Genomic DNA, 16,959 nt, shown 5'->3' with positions numbered 1-16,959 from the left:
CAGAATACAGTGTCTTGTAACTGAACACAGTAGATTGTTTTGATTTCTAAGACTGTTGAGGGATGTCAGTATGACGAAACAGCAGGCTAGTGTTTGTCAGAAAACTTTCATGCTTGTACTGAGCTGTTTCTGGAAAGCACTGTATGGTTGGAGCCTTGTGCAGGCTCGACTGTGACCATCCAGACAAAAGGTGTAATCCTCTGTCCAGGAGCAGAGGTACTAACTCTAACATGTGTCCAATCTCACACACACTAACATCCCCCTACACACACACACACACACACCCTCCACACACACTAACATCACCCTACACACACCCCCCCCCCCCCTCCACACACACTAACATCCCCCTACACACACATACATCCCACGCTTCACACACACACTAACATGCCCCTACACACACACACACACACACACACCCTCCACACACACTAACATCCCCCTACACACACACACACACACACCCCCTCCACACACACTAACATCCCCCTACACACACACACACACACTAACATTCCCCCTTACACACACACACACACACACACTAACATCCCCCTACACACACAAACACTAACATTCCCCCTTACACACACACACACACTCCACACACACTAACATCCCCCTACACACACACACACACACACTCCACACACACTAACATCCCCCTACACACACACACACACACACTAACATTCCCCCTTACACACACACACACTAACATCCCCCTACACACACACACTCCACACACACTAACATCTCCCTACACACACACACACACTAACATCCCCCTACACACACACTAACATTCCCCCTTACACACACACACACACACACACACTTCTGTTTCCCATCACAGCCTCCTACTGGTCAACTCAGTAAATGGATAATGAGGCTGAGAGCCAATACACAACGTGTGTAAACCACACCGATTCGTGTAACATTAGTTACGTTTCCCAACTACTTGTCTCCTGTAAACGAGTAAGCTAACACTCAGGGAGAAGTGAAGCAGCGTTCTGTCATTTATACAAACTGAGATCTCGCTCACTTTCAGATGTGTGTGTGGATTATGTTTAACTGAGTGAAAAGGCAAAACTAAACGAAATCCTGGTTTCTGTTTGGCCAGTTTGGTATCTGTGTGAAAGCCAGTCCCAAGCTGGGAAGCGGTATGTGAGGGCTAGACGTTACCGAAGGAGAGGTTTAACTGCTGGTTTCTACTCTTGCCACTTCTGTGGAAACCCACTGTTTTCATGGCAATAAAATAATGTTGATTTGGGAAAAGGCTCTCACTAACAAAGACACAGGTCTGGCACGAACTCTAGCAGTACAGGTTTCATTTTTTACAGTTTTACGACCAGTGGAATAACCATTTCTAGGGTTGTGTCTCTGTGAGAGGCCAGAAGGAGAAAGAGTGTGTATTTTAGGTCAGCACTCACCAAATGGATTAATGACACTTGCCAGATCCCTGTTAAGATAAGAAACATCTTACTCTGGTTCCTAATACACACTCCCCCAGAAGCACCCCCCGTTTTTACAGCATCAGTGTGTGCACCAACAATTAACTTCCATTCAACTTTCAGCTCACTTTATTGCTTGGCCGTCTTTACAAACCATGTGAAAATGTTTTCCCAAAATGAATTTCAAAATGTGAACAAAAACAGATTTGAAATTCCACTGTATGACACCTATGGTGAACATTCTTTTTTTTTTTATATATAAATCAGAAAAACAATTATAAATTGGTGCAGTATTTCAAAGGCAACCTGAAGACAGACTTGATGGTGATTGGGTATGAAGGTTAAAGGTCATTCAGACGTCACCACGACGTGAGAGAATCATCAAATCCATAGAATACAAATAAAAGGCCTACCGCTTCCAGCGAGAAAAATCCACCCGCTGTTTTTCCGGCACATTCCGGGTACAAAAGGTTGAGTAGATAGAAAATAAGTCAAGTTCGGTGTTCTGTGTTTACGTTTAACAGTAGCTACTCTGAAACATACAAGGCACAACCGACGTTATAATCACACTGAACGGTCTCAACCCTCTCGTGCCTCAGGTTTCACAGTCGTAGCAGAGATTTTGTCGTTTACAACAGCGGAAGAGCGGACTGAATGGAAACGGAAGGATGGTTAAAGGGGGAGGGACAGAGAGAAGCAGGGTCGAGGGGGGCCCTCTTCAGCATCATGGTTACAGGGGTAGGTGATTCACGTCCTTCCACTGGCCAAGCGGTTAGATGTCCATTTCAAACTGTGCATCATCTCCTATAGGACAAAACACAAGACAATTCATAAACGTCGCCCATCGATACGCTCCCCGCAAACTTCAGACCACAAACAGATGCACTTTCTCTGAAGGGAACTTCTGGAGGGACTCTACCCCCGACGTTTATGGAATCCGTGCTCTTACCGGCTCCGCTCTTGTCAGCAGGTGGGACGATGATGTTGTTGTTGACGTTGACGAGTGGTTCTCCCTTCTGGGCCTTGTCCTGGAGGATGAGTTTGGACGGAGGGCTCGTCACCCCTGGAATGTCGGGCAGGCAGCGAGGTGGGGTCCTGGCCACTGGGGACCTGCGGCACTCCAGGAGAAACTTCCGATCGTAGATGATCCTGGTACCTGAGAGGAGGAGGAGGAGAGAGAACAGGGGGGTGGAGGAGAGTGGGGAAGGGGTGGAGGAGAGGTAGATGAGAGGGGGTGGAAGAGGAGGGTGGAGTAAGGAGGGGGTAGAAGGTTGGGGGTGGAGAGAGGGAGGAGGTAGAGGAGAGGGGGTGGAACAGGTGGGTGGAGTAAGGAGGGGGTAGAAGGGTGGGGGTGGAGAGAGGGAGGAGGTAGAGGAGAGGGGGTGGAACAGGTGGGTGGAGTAAGGAGGGGGTAGAAGGGTGGGGGTGGAGAGAGGGAGGAGGTAGAGGAGAGGGGGTGGAACAGGTGGGTGGAGTAAGGAGGGGGTAGAAGGGTGGGGTGGAAAGAGGGAGGAGGTAGAGGAGAGGGGGTGGAACAGGTGGGTGGAGTAAGGAGGGGGTAGAAGGGTGGGGGTGGAAGAGGGAGGAGGTAGAGGAGGGTGGAGGAAGATGAGGGTGGGACAATCAAAGTATTCTTTGATGAGCAACATGTGAGTTATGTGATGGACGATCTGGAATGTTTGAAAGAGCCCAAAATAGTATCGACAAGCACGGGGCAAACTCTGCTCTCTGAGGGGTCAAATGCACACAGATCCACCACTCACTCACACACTCTCACACGCCTGCTTATCAACTCTGTACTCTACTTAAATCATAATTATATCGAGATAGAAAGTTAAAGGTACAAAGTCACGATAGGCCAAATTTAGTATAGCTTCTGAAAGATGAGACATCTCAAGACAATCTGTCAGGCTGTTCTGGTGTTAATCATCTCCGAATCCATGTCGAGTTGCGTCAACGACTCAGCCGCCACCATGTGGCAGGCGAGGAAGTGGAAGGTTAAGTCCCATGACTACTGCTTTTAATGATCAGATGACAGATGACAGATAACATAAATGACGTCGCTGCGGCTGCTTCTATAGAAACTTTCTCCGGAGTAGCTTATTCTTGGTGTAGGTTCACATGTATGTGGTACGTGGCGTACCATTAGTGCTGTCTTTGAATTGCACACATACGAGACGGCATGACCATGCACTATTGTCCGACATTGAATTGCACACAAGATACACAAATGTGGCCCCAGGTACGACATAATGAAATTCCGTGCTGATAAGGTTGGCCTCCGTGGGGATTTAAGAAAGTTAGCATAGCTTCTGCGTCACAAGTCACAACCACAACAAGGATTGACCATGTGGCTGGCCTTAGTTGACCACAAGATGAATACTCAAAAGAAAACCTCTATATTTACACGATTAATGCTCACCTGCAAACAACACCCGAGCAAAGGAATTCGCCTCAAACTCAGAAAATCATAGGTTTTGAATAATTTTTACAACATGCATTCGCCTAAGTTAATGAAACATCTCAAGCTTCTAAAATAATGGTGGCCATAACATTTTCTGTCAAAGCAGATTTCTGGTTAGCTAGCTAGATAATTTTCTGGCTAACCCTTTGTCTGCATGACATTTTGCTATAAGCATGTCTTTGTTGTATTAAAACAACAACATTAACGCAATAAAGTCCGTATAAGGTCAACGCTATTATTTTGCGACGTGTTAACTAGCCAATTGTACAACATTGCTGTGTTTAGGGAACAGATGACAGTTCACCTCCAGGGGTTGTGCTAAACAGCGTTCCTCCGGGAGTTGTGGAGTAATCGTGGGGCATGTGCTCCGCGTCGTTAATGGTGACTCTCCTGGTTGTCGGAATGGCCTTGCTAGTGGCGTTGTTCTGACATCCCGTAGACATCTTCAAAACACTGGATCGTTTGCTCTATGATAGACTATGGCTAAATTTGACAACTTGCAGACAGCTAGCTCGCTACTGACTTGCAAACAACAAGGCAGTCTGTTGTTTCTTCGTCTTTGCTTTTTTGTTCCCTTGCTATTCTCTCATATATACAAATAAATAACTTCCTGTTTCATAACGTGTGCAAATGATAGTATATGATCTAAACTACTCACATTCCCACACGCAACCTAAATAACTGGCCAGGGTCTTTTTTTAAAGGACCTTACCAGCACGTTCTTCCACTCAGTCTCAAGCAAGCACTCACACAAAACAGGAAAGAGGTGGAAAGAGCTAGCCAGATACATTGCGAATATTTTGCCCCCTATTGGAACCTAATGTTATGACATGTTTGTGAAATTTTGGGTAGACGTAGAAGTATTTCCTCCGTCTTAAATTGGGTTTGCGCCAGAGAATGGTTTGCACATTGTCAGTTGATCAACGTGATATGCTATGTCTTCTACAAATGTAGAACGAGAGGGTTTAAACCAATTGTCGTAGCCCATGCTGTGTAATTTTGAACTTGTAGCCTGTTATCATTTAAGACCTTCCATGTACGTACACACAATGCAAGTAACCATGGCTTGCTTATGAAGACACTCACAAACACAGACATTTCGTTTCTTTATTAATTTTGTAAATGGTTTGAGCTGGTGTACAGGGTAAATTGTCTATAGATGTCTTCGGATTTCGTTTGATTAAAAGGCTTGTTGTACATATATTTTTTTTTTTCCATAATTGACCTCTTCGTAACAATAAAAAAGCCAACAAAACAAGATAAAATACCTACAAGGACCTTTTTATTCCCAGGATGCAGGCATTACCCATAACTCAAACAGTCTCTTCTATGATGCTAAAAGTACATCCATAACAATAACTATAATCCCGGTTGACAAGTAAGGGTGCATAGCATTCTAAGTAAATATAGATATTTTCATATATTTCATATATATAGTAATTTATATTAAAAACATTTTCTGTGCATGTGCGCAGTTGCATTCCTTAGTATTGAGTAATATTCTATTGCGTTAATAAGGTCTTTATCCATTCTAAAGGAGTATACGTGTGTTCACTGGTTTTTGCAACAGTTTATATTTTTGCATGAACTCGGTTTACCGTTTGTCTTCAACTCAGTAGTCCCTCAGTGCATGTTTTAGTTTTTTTTCCACTGTTACATTTGACGCAGTCCATACACTTCCTCCCTCTCCTTGCACTCAAATGGACTCCTCCACTCAAACTGTCACTGTTAGAAAGCCTTAGAACTGGCTCAAATATGGCGGTTGGGAGCAAGGATGGATTTGGGGGTCTGTTGTGTTGAGGACAAACACTCGTCATCTAGAAAGCCTAGCCACTAGAGCGACCGTGTTTGTCTCCAAGAATTGTCTAACCCTCTGTACCCTTCTGTATCGCCATGTCCTGTCTGCTCTTCCTGTGGACCACACCCTCACCTCCACCAATCCCCCCCCTTCCTCTCCTCACACCCATAATGGACATCCTTCATAAAGGCCCTAAACCCAGAACCCCAGATCTGATACGTTTGTGTGTGTGTCAAGTGTGCGAGGTGTTTTCTTGGCTGATCTAAAACTCTGCAGAGAAAACCGTGATGTCGACACGTGGAGGCACACTAGCCTGCTCTTACCGGCCGTCTGTGTTTCCTCACAGTTCTTGTCCTCACCTCTGTCAAGACGTTTCAAAACAATGTCCTAAGCTGAGGTCTCCTGTCTGTCTCTCGCTGTACCCCTTACGGATGAACGGATGAACTGATAAACGCACAAATGTATATATAAATATATTCAGATCCTGAGTCCATGTTTGCCCCAGTGCAAGCAGTGGGAGGTATCCATACTGCTAGGAAGCAAGGTTGATCCGGATGGTGTGAAAATAATTCTGATATGTCGGATGGCACAGTGAGGTGACGCCATGGTAAACAATGTGTTGCATGAAATATTTTTAAATGCTGTCAGGTCATCGCTAGTTCCATAACATTGTCATACAATCACCACTAACAGTATTATTTCTCCTCCCCTCTGCATTCTCTATCAGCTCTGAATCTACCAGCACACACACATGCACATACACACACGTTTTAATTCCTTATTGAACGTGAATATGAATATTGTTAAGGCTTTAAAACAATAATGCATGGACACATTCCTGCCACGCCAGCATTTCTGTGACAACATTCCCTGGATAAGTACCGAGATGAGATGAAGGGCTCATATGTAGAAGGGGACGGTTTATATGAAGTAGCTTGTTTCCAAACCCCTCAACGACCTCCACAAGCAAACTTATGCTAAGACTGGCACTCGAACATTCAGATTTGGACCTGAACTACATTGACCAGTGTTCCCGGTCTTAGGCCTCTTTCCTAAAGAAGATCCACTTCCTTGTCTGACATCATTTCTGATTTCAAGAGGAGGTAAGTTGCAGCTAATAGCAGAATGGAAGTTTAAGCTTTGAAGAGATCATATGACGATCTCCACACTTTCCACCCCAAACACACACACACACACACACTCAAACATCCCCCTACACAGATAAAACAAATCGACAAAACCCTACTCATGTTATTGCTTTCTTTTTAAACATAGCCGTGCCGGGGAGAGCGCTAGGGGCGGGACGAGGAGGAGAGAGGAGAGAGGGGGAAAGACGTTAATGTGGGGGTGTAAGGGATCACAGTTTGTGGGGTCAGTATTACAGTTTCTCATCACAGTGATTCGTGGCTAGCTGTCTTTGCATCGCTCCTAAGCTACCAGGAGAACACAACCAACAAACACTAAAGCTCAACACGTCCAGGAGAACATCTATGCCCGACCGGGTGAACATCGAGACCAGAGAACACACATCAGGGCTTCTGTAGCTTCTCTCTAGGGCTTCAGACTGTCTACAAGACCAGGGTTCTCCTGGAGTGGAGAGCTGTCGCTGTTCAAGGTCAGAGCTACTATATTGAGGAGATCCTGCCCCCTGCTGGTTGAGGCCTGAACTGCTACATGCTCATTGAGAGGAAGGCTGGAGGGAGGGGAGGGATGGAGGGGCAGGATAGGACACTGGCTGAAGTGATTGGAGGAGGGTTGGGGCTAGGCTTCCTTCATCACCTCAACCACACTGCTTCCATAACCTCCTCCCCTCAAACACACAGGCTGCATGGGGGAGGTTAGAAGCTAGGGGGGTGGGGGGGTCGATGGGGGGGGGGGGGGGGGGGGTGAATCAGAGACGTCCACCCTAAAACACAAAGAAGAGTGTGGTTCCTCTGAACCTAAAATGCCCTCGTAGTGACAGGACAGGAGAGCCGACACGCAGCTTTCTTCAGACAGGCAGGAGGACACGAAGGTCGTTTTGTATTCAGACCCAGGCTGATCTCAGGTCACAGGATGATGTAAAGGGTCACGTTGAACCATACAGGGCACACAGGGACTGGGGGGGGGGTATTGTCACATGAAACACAAACTCTCTGAAACTGACTATCACACACAGCGTTTTAGTGCATAATAGTAAAATGTACAACGCCAATGTCCTCAGAGGAAGTTTAGGCTGCTGCAGGCTACTGAACTGAACGAGAAACTGGAAGAGTCTGGCCAGTGTGGCAGGGAGAGAAAGAGTATCTCGTTGTCTACAGTTCGCCTAATTCAGAGTATTTTTTATAATCTCCATTTTCCTAAATTTCATACATACGAAACCTATGTTGTTTCTTAAGACAAGGGCCTTCACCCCCCCCTCACCTCACCTCACCTCCCCTCACCTCCCCTCAACCCCTTCTCCCCCATTACCCCTTGGTACTGCAGTTAAAAACAGGCCATGCTGCAGATGTCAGTCATGCTAATACATAATACAGGAAGCACATTTTGGTTGCTAGTTTTTTCTGTTGTCGTTTTTTTTTTGTATGTTTCTGTTTTGGTTTTTGTTTTATACGAAATCATGCTTCTAGCCTAGTAGTTGATGTTTTTCTTTTGTGTGTTTGTGTGTGTGTGTGTGATTGTTTCTTTTTTAAAAAAAGGTACGAAAACTACAAGTAAATCCTCTTCTCGTCCCACTTTCGCTCGCCGTCGGTTGCGGTTGTCGTCATGGAGACGGTGTTTGTCGTCGTAGTTGGTTCTTCTCTCTTCTCCTCTTCGCCTCCTCCTCCTATTTGTCACGGGGGCTCCTCTCCTCCGTGTTCACCGGCTGCGGGTAGGTCATGTGTCTAAGTAGGGTGGTTTCGGTGAGGGGGTCGAGTCCTGCGGAACGACAGAAACACACAGGCGACGTGAGACACGAAGCCGTCGGAGCAGAGCCACAGGAGAGCGCCCTGTAGGCTTAACCTCCACGTCCAGATGGCTGTCCTCCTGTCAGCTAGCCCAGGAGTCAGTCAGCGCAGGGAGACATCACTGCACCAGGTCTACAGTCCTAACAACCGCAACACTGGTGGGGACTGACTTGAAAATACGCATTTTCTACGTGGAAATGTGCCCTTCCAACACTCAGGTGGGACAAGCTCACTGACTTACTTTACTGTACTGTAGCCTGCTGTATGTCAAATACACAAGTCCATACACAAGGCAACAATTGACATTCACTGGATTAGCTTTTGTATTTACAAGAGACTGTGTTTTCTCTGGTCTGAAATGTCAGTAATCTGGTGAATTAATGCCACTGAGTTCTATTTTAGAGTGTTAAGGCAAGGGTCAAGCTCTCTCTCTCTTGGCACCAGATTAAGACACACACACACACACGCACACACACACACAGTTGTTCCGAAGTGTCTCCACATTAACAGACAACTGGCCTTATGTCTCTGACCTTTGAAGCCTTTCTATTAGTGGAACCCTTCTTTAACCAAACTGGTGAGACACACAGCAGACAGAAACCTATGTCCTGTAATAAACACCATGTCTAACTCTGAACATCCAATAGACTGTCAGTACTAAATACTGTGACCCAGTCAAAAAAAAAACTATTCGTTAGATTAAAGTGCAGAGCGCAGGTGCAAGCCAATCCTGCATTTTTACTGTCGTGCTGCTAGACAGAGAGTACTAGCTACCTAGCTACCACACACACGCTCCTTTAACAGAAATCGACCAAAAAGTACAGTATTAGTTTAATGCTAATCCACACCAACGCTAACGCCGCAGTACTAACGCTAGCGGTCGTTAGTACTTAATGGCTGTTACAACCGGGTCTATTTAATCCAGAGAGGCTGGATTAAACGTGGTAGCCCCCCCAGGCTCTGGGCCCTACCTGTGGGCCCCGCGGCCAGGTGTGTCTGCCTCACTGCTTTACTCTCCGCAGACTGGCACATTTCACTATCTGAGCACCCTTCTTCACATCCACAATATCCGGCTACGTCAGGGAGGGGTGGAGGGGGGAGCCGGAGGCGGGGTGAACGGGGGGGAGGGGGGTGGAGGAGGAGGGGGATAAGGAGGAGGAAGAGGTGGAGGGAGACAAATGAGTGTGTTAGTAGGACATAAACCAGAGAAAGGAGAGAAGAGAAGAGGGAAGGATGAGGGATGGAGGTGGATGGAGGGAGGGATGGAGGGATGGAGGGATGGAGGGAGGTGGATGGAGGGAGGGATGGAGGTGGATGGAGGGAGGGATGGAGGGAGGGATGGAGGGAGGGATGGAGGAAGGTGGATGAAAAGGGATGAAAGACGACAGAAATACAAATGAAAAAACGATGGGAAGTGAGAGGAGAAGATCAGGAGAGATATGGAGACAAGAGGAGAGGATGAGGAGAGAGAAAAGGAGAGACCAGTGTACAGACAGCCAAGACAAGAGTAGAAAAGGAGAGACCAGTGTACAGACAGCCAAGACAAGAGTAGAAAAGGAGAGACCAGTATACAGACAGCCAAGACAAGAGTAGAAAAGGAGAGACCAGTGTACAGACAGCCAAGACAAGAGGAGAAAAAGAGAGACCAGTGTACAGACAGCCAAGACGAGGAGAAAAGGAGAGACCAGTGTACAGACAACCAAGACAAGAGGAGAAAAGGAGAGACCAGTGTACAGACAACCAAGACAAGAGGAGAAAAGGAGAGACCAGTGTACAGACAGCCAAGACAAGAGGAGAAAAGGAGAGACCAGTGTACAGACAACCAAGAGGAGAAAAGGAGAGACCAGTGTACAGACAGCCAAGACAAGAGGAGAAAAGGAGAGACCAGTGTACAGACAGCCAAGAGGAGAAAAGGGGTGGGGGTGGGGGGGACAGGGGGGGTGGAAAGACATGAAAAAGAGAAAAAGGAAAAAGGATAAAGGAGAGGCATCAGAACCATCAACATGAGAGAGAGACCTGCAGGGTGGAGTGATACAGTCACAGTCAGGGTTAATGGACCAAAGACTTTTAATGGAGACAGGAAGGAGAAACAGTCAATGTTGTCAACAGGAGGCCAGACTGACCAAAACAACAGTTAGTTTAAGTTTAATTGAAAATAAACAGACATTTTACAAGGAACTTCAGGGAACACAGCAGATATGAAACAGTGACTATGGAGGTGAGCATTGACGACAGTGTTTTGGTGTTGCGGCAGGCAGAGTGGAGATGGAAGCTTCCGAAACAGGAAGTAGGACTGTGGCTTCCTGCTAAGGGCATGCAGGACTGGGCATGGGATGAAGCAGGGATGGGTGAGCCTGGCTGGACAGACCTATGGCTGGCACACACACACACACACACACACACCCTTCAGCCTGGCTAACCCCTACACAATGGCCCATGCAGGTTAAGCCCGTCATCACCAGCGGCAGGTGACCTGTCAAAGCTCAGAGCCCTACCCCACAACCTAAGTCCTCCACCGCAGCATCTAAACCACAACCAAGTAGATTCTCTCAGACTCTGGGAGACACAGCAGGCGTCTATGGGAGACACAGCAGGCCTCTATGGGAGACACAGCAGGCGTCTATGGGAGACACAGCAGGCCTCTATGGGAGACACAGCAGGCGTCTATGGGAGACACAGCAGGCCTCTATGGGAGACACAGCAGGCGTCTATGGGAGACACAGCAGGCGTCTATGGGAGACACAGCAGGCGTCTATGGGAGACACAGCAGGCGTCTCTGGGAGACACAGCAGGCGTCTACACACACGCCCCGAGCAGCCCCCAGACGATCCTGGTCCTCCTCTATGCTGATCGCTCTCGTTCTGGGTCGGAGGGGGGTGAGGGGGGGGGCGGGGGGGCGGGGGGGGGGGGGGTCTCGCCCGGCCATGGAGCCCAGGTGGCAGACTGGGGAGGGGGGGTGGGGGGGGAAGCCACCTGCGGGTCAGTAGCCCACCTTGCTGCTGTCGCGGCCCAGGATGGCGTAGTTAATGAACTGCTCAGACTCAGCCTCCAGTTCGGTGGAGTCCAGGATGGAACTCTCGATGCTCACTTCCTGACCGCCCTCCTCCCCAGAGCCCTGGCCTCTACGCACCACCTTACGCACCGTCTGCACACACACACACACACACACCACAAACACACACACAACACACACAAACAGGGGAGGGGGAGTGGGTGACAGTGGGGAGTGGGGAGGAGACACAGACCGGGGAAAAATAAAATGTTGAAAGAGATGAGAGATCGAGGAGAAAATGACAGTTGGACGGAGGTTAGGTTTTGTCCCTGCCTCCTTGTGTCTGTCACACTGTCAGTCAAAGTTCCGCCAACATTGTTTCCCCATTCTAGTTGGGGAAACTCACACACACTCTCACACACACACAGACAAATCTTAGGAAAACGTCCCATGCCAGAAGAATGTGGTGACGTCATGATTATCGGTGTAATAATCATACAATGAGTGTGAGTGTCATCATGGTTGAACATGGTAAACAGAGGGAGGTGTGGGGAGGGGGGGGGGTTAACTGGGTCACAGACCCCCAGTGCATGCTGGGATTGCTGACCTTCTTGGTGACGATGTTGCCGTGTTCGTCCGTGAACTGCTCCTCGCTCACCTGTTCCCCGGGGAGTTCCTCTGCCTCGTCCCCCTGGAACACGGGGATAAGGGATCCACACGTTATTTAAAGACATCCTGCTGACCCTTTGATGTTTTCTTACTGCACCGGCAGACAAACGGACCTGTTTTAAGCATACCCGAGCTCACGTCCAATATTTTTGCACCATAACTTGATAGGTTATTTTTTTGCAGTGTGTGTACGTGCTGCATACAGTATTACCGTACACAGTTAACACAATTAAGCTGGTTAACTCTGGGTGTGTCCAGGTTTACCTCGTGAAGGTAGGAGTTAGTCTGTGTATGGGAGTCAGTCTGTGGATGGGAGTCAGTCTGTGGATGGGAGTCAGTCTGTGGATGGGAGTTAGTCTGTGGATGGGAGTTAGTCTTTGGTCGGAAGTTAGTGTGTCTGATCAGCTGTGGGAGCAGGGAGGTGGAGAGAGGAACAGGGGAGACAGTGTGTAGGACAGAGAGAGAGAGAGAGACAGAAAGAAAGAGATAGAAAGAGAGAGAGAAAGAGAGAGTAAGAGAGAGAGAGAGAAAGAGGAGGAATGTGGAGCGGTTTAAAATAGATCCCCAAAGAGACTCCCTGTTTACTACAGTCACCAGTCTCCGTAAACCCAGACACCAGGACAGAGAGAGGGGGGAGGGGGGAGAAGGAGAGAGGAAAAGAAAAGAGAGAGCGAGAGCCAAACAGAGAGATTAAAGATCACCACAGACGCAGAGAGAAACAGCGTCGTCAGGAACAGTAGCCCAGGGTGAGTTAGCTCTGCCCCAGCCACAGAGAGAAAGGCTACATGCTAGTACTGCTATCACCGCTAACTATTTATAAGATTGGCTATTTATAAGATCACACAGAGCCACGAGGCCCTGAACAGAGCCTGGGACTGGTAGTTGTGTTGAGACCAGCTTTGGGGTTGAGGTTGGCGGGGAGGGGGGCGGTGGAGGAACAAGGAACAACACACAACCAGCTCAGATGTTCATACGCTCACTGTCAAACCCTGAGAATAGCCAAAAGAGTCCATTCATAGCAGCGAACATATTTATAGAGCAATGCTAGCTGTACTGTCTACAGTAACAACCAGCTCAGATGTTCATACGCTCACTGTCAAACCCTGAGAATAGCCAAAAGAGTCCATTCATAGCAGCGAACATATTTATAGAGCAATGCTAGCTGTACTGTCTACAGTAGCTTCGATACTGTAGACAGCTGCCGGCTAAATCTGGGCCTCTCCCATGGTGCAATGTACTTAAAACATACAGTAGACAAGAGTAAAACTGTTAAACAATTCCAATCTAGAAAACGTTATTGTCTGTAGTTATAACTTAATTCCCACACGCTCCCTCTCTCTCTCTCTCTCTCTCTCTCTCTCTCTCTCTCTCTCTCTCTCTCTCTCTCTCTCTCTCTCTCTCTCTCTCTCTCTCTCTCTCTCTCTCTCTCTCTCTCTCTCTCTCTCTCTCTCTCTCTCTCTCTCATGCTCTCTCTCCCCTCCCCTTTCCTCTCCCCTTCTCTCCTTATGTCTCTCCCCCCTCTCTCCCCCTCTCTCTCTCCGTGGGGTACCTTCAGGATGACCCTGCGGCGGACCACACGCGTGGTGACATTCTCCTCCTCGTCGGCCAGGCCCTCTGCCTCGCCCAGCTCGCGGTCCAGCTGCGCGTGCACATAGGTGAGCACGGTGCGCACGGTACCGCTGGCGATGTGGATCACGTTCTGGCAGCTGATGACCAGGAAGGCCAACAGTACCAGGCTGAAAAGAAGCTCCGTCACCAGCGCCCACATACCCTCAGCTCGCCTGTGTCCCTCTGCTCGCTACCCCGACGCCGCCGGCGTCACACACACGCTCACACACACACACACTCGCGCCTCGCGCCCCGGGTGACGCCCCCCCCCCCCCCCCACGCTGGTGTGCAGTAACAGCTGCAGGTCTTCAATCTCTGTCTGCCCGCGTGTTCTGCTTGTTTCTCTGCGTTTTATCCGCCGGTCGGGGCTGCAGGTTTTATCCCGTTCGTTTGATCTCTTTCTCTTCTTCTCTCATTCTTCCTCTCCGCCTCTCTCTCTCGGTGGGTGGGTGGGTCAGGGGGAATGGAGGGACCCGGCCTTCACATGCGAACGGCTGCAACCTTGGAGCCTTCTGTTCTCTCTCTCTCTTTCTCTCTCTCTCTCTGTCTCTCTGTCTCTCTCTCTCTCTCTCTCTCTCTCTCTCTCTCTCTCTCAGAGAGGGGCGGTCATGAGAGCTTGTGAGGTGGAGCTATGTTAGCCTGCTAGCTTCCTGTGTGACGGCTGGGACCACGGATCTGGTGCATGCTGGACCAGTGACAACCCCCGGCTATGTTTAGCTTGACACACTGTTTGTGCCCTTCTTGGGCCTTCTGTGTGTGTAGTACGTGTGTGTGTGTGTGTGTAGTACGTGGGTGTGTGTGTAACAGGACAGGAAATCATCCAAACTTGTTAAAATAGTTTTGGAATGCAGTCAACCTGTCTAGCACACCATCTTAGTTTTCACAACCATGCTGAACATGTAACACAGAATGCATCCATTGGGAAATGTCAATGGTCTGATATTACAAAAGCATGTTGGTGAAGCTGATACCACAAGACCACGCTGTGTGTGTGTGTGTACCAGATATCCCTCCTAAAATTGGTTTGCTATCAGGTGCATATTTTATGTTCTTCCAGAGTTACTATAACAATATTATGACATTCGTTACTGATTTAAAGGTTGAACTTAAAATTATGGTTAAAGTTTAATCGTTCAAAGGTTAAAAGTAAAATAGTTGAAATTAGTTTAAAGGTTAAAAGTAAAATAATTTAAGGATTAAAGGAACTAAAATTATTTTAGGGTTAGGGTTAGGTGTAGGGTTATGTCAAATTGTTTAAGATGAAAAATAAAATTGTTCTTAAAAGTTCAAACAAAAAACATTTCAAGGTAAAAAGTAAAACGGTCTCCAGACTACAATAAAGCGTACGGAGCGAGGCGACATCTGACCTGTCCACGGAGACGCCCCCCGTCCCAGCTGTGCAGCTCCGGGACCCTGTGAGGGAACCCCAGGCCCTTCTCAAACGGCTGGGTCCCCCGGAAGTGTCCCCTCAGGATCTCCGAGTGTCCCATGTCCCTCACAGGCTGCAGCAAGGCCTCCTGGGACACACGCCCGCCGTCCCCGTCCATGGCGGCGCGGACCGATGACATCACGGCGTCCACCGCCTGGCGCGGCTGAGACCCCACCCAGGCCTGTGTGGGGTCTGTGACGGGGTGCCAACCGGGGCCCGACTGCTCCTGCAGGTAGGACAGGAAGGAGCCTCCACCGCCGCCGCCGCCACTGCCACCCCCGCTGTTACCACTTCCTGCTCCGCTGCTGCCGCTGCTGGCCTCACACGACCTGGGGGAGAGAGAGAGGGGGAACTGAGGGGAGGAGTACTGGGGGGGGGAGGGGCAGTAGGGGCTGTAAATTGTTTGTTTAGTACAGGAGGTGTTTACATCATCAACAGTCGACACCTCAGTAGATTAGCCAATAAGAACAAGCCATGACACAGTCGACACCTCGGTAGATTAGCCAATAGACAAGCAGCCCCGGGGGGGCACATCGTCATGCGGTTGCCGTGCCGACGGCGTCCAGGACTCACCTGTCCCCGTTGCGGTCGACCACGCGGCTCAAACCGGGAGAGTCACTGAGGCGCGCATACACACGCTGCTGTCCTGCAACAAGAGAAAGCCCTTCCTCTGAGCCTGGCCCTCCTCCTCCTCCTCCTCCTCCTCCCTCGCTCGCCGCGCTGCAGAGCGCCTCCGCACCGTCCGACCTCGCGGCCTCTGACCTCTGACCCATGTCCAGCCCGTTAAGGTCAACCCCGGCGAGGGTGGGCGTGGCCGTACTGAACGAGGCGGGCGTGGCCGCGCTCATCTCCGAGTCAGCCCCCATCTCCGTGTCGTCCTCCTCCAGCCCGCCCCCCGCCCCGCTCGCCCCACTGGCAGCGCTCCCCGGCCGGCCCAGGCTCCCGTACGGAAGCACCAGGAGCCCCTCGGAGTCGTCGGCGTTGCTGCACTCCAGGGAGGAGTCCTCCACCGCCACCAGAGAGGGGCTGTTACCGGAGGGCCACACCTGCACGTCGGACATCTCCATCAGGGTGTCTTCTTCGGTGGTGGCGATGGGGGCGCAGTCCAGGCTGGAGACCTCCTGCCAGTAGGGTTCGGCACCCAGGGGGGAGGGCAGGCTGTACTGCATGGAGGCTGGGGAGAGCAGCTCCTCCTGAACCAGCCCATAACCTGGAGCGAGACACAGAGAGGGAGACTGACACGAGCCCCCCGCCTCGTTCCCCCCTCCAGCACCGGGACCCCAGGGGAGGGGTGCCACTGTCCAAGAGGACAGGGCAGCCAGAGGGAGGGGGAGAGAGGGGCGGGGGTTAGGGGGACAGGGGGAGGGTTAGGGGAGAGGGGGCTAGCTGGAAGAGAGGTGCAGGGACTGAGGGAGCCGGGGGGACCTCTCAAGGGGATGGGGGGGGCGGGGGGATGGGGGGCAAGCCAGACCAGCCAGCACCAACATAGAGCAGCTGTGTCAGCAGCAGCAGACGACCAGGGCAAGGACCAGGGCCAGGGCCAAGACCAGGGCAAGGACCAGGGCCAGGGCCAAGACCAGGGCCAAGACCAGGACCAGGGCCAGGGCCAAGACCA

The 16,959-nt window shown here is 49.9% G+C and overlaps 2 protein-coding genes across 5 annotated transcripts; both read right to left on the bottom strand.

Moving 5' to 3' along the window:
- Positions 1-1,719: 1,719 nt before the first annotated feature.
- On the bottom strand, positions 1,720-4,700 carry LOC134012206 (eukaryotic translation initiation factor 4E-binding protein 1-like). The gene is made up of 3 exons (XM_062451949.1): positions 4,226-4,700; positions 2,407-2,613; positions 1,720-2,261 (listed from the first exon to the last, which is right to left on the bottom strand). The coding sequence occupies exons 1-3, from the start codon at positions 4,362-4,364 to the stop codon at positions 2,230-2,232; spliced, it is 378 nt and encodes a 125-aa protein (XP_062307933.1). The 5' UTR covers positions 4,365-4,700; the 3' UTR covers positions 1,720-2,229.
- A 3,642-nt stretch (positions 4,701-8,342) lies between these two features.
- LOC134012161 (ankyrin-1-like) lies at positions 8,343-16,748 on the bottom strand. Of its 4 annotated transcripts, XM_062451873.1 has the most exons (6): positions 15,918-16,748; positions 15,283-15,673; positions 12,246-12,329; positions 11,639-11,791; positions 9,618-9,719; positions 8,343-8,617 (listed from the first exon to the last, which is right to left on the bottom strand). In XM_062451873.1, exons 1-5 carry the CDS (start codon positions 16,511-16,513, stop codon positions 9,648-9,650), a joined length of 1,296 nt encoding a protein of 431 aa, XP_062307857.1. In that variant the 5' UTR covers positions 16,514-16,748; the 3' UTR covers positions 8,343-8,617; positions 9,618-9,647. The 4 variants fall into 4 exon arrangements, with proteins under 4 accessions (XP_062307857.1, XP_062307859.1, XP_062307860.1 ...); XM_062451875.1 differs by lacking the exons at positions 15,283-15,673; positions 15,918-16,748 and adding an exon at positions 13,857-14,410; XM_062451876.1 differs by lacking the exons at positions 11,639-11,791; positions 15,283-15,673; positions 15,918-16,748 and adding an exon at positions 13,857-14,416.
- Positions 16,749-16,959: the final 211 nt, after the last annotated feature.

Source organism: Osmerus eperlanus, chromosome 25 (genome assembly GCF_963692335.1).
Source record: "Osmerus eperlanus chromosome 25, fOsmEpe2.1, whole genome shotgun sequence".
Taxonomy (NCBI): domain Eukaryota; kingdom Metazoa; phylum Chordata; class Actinopteri; order Osmeriformes; family Osmeridae; genus Osmerus; species Osmerus eperlanus.
The sequence above is the reverse complement of the archived record's forward strand: the minus strand, read 5'-3'. Positions and strand labels throughout refer to the sequence as shown.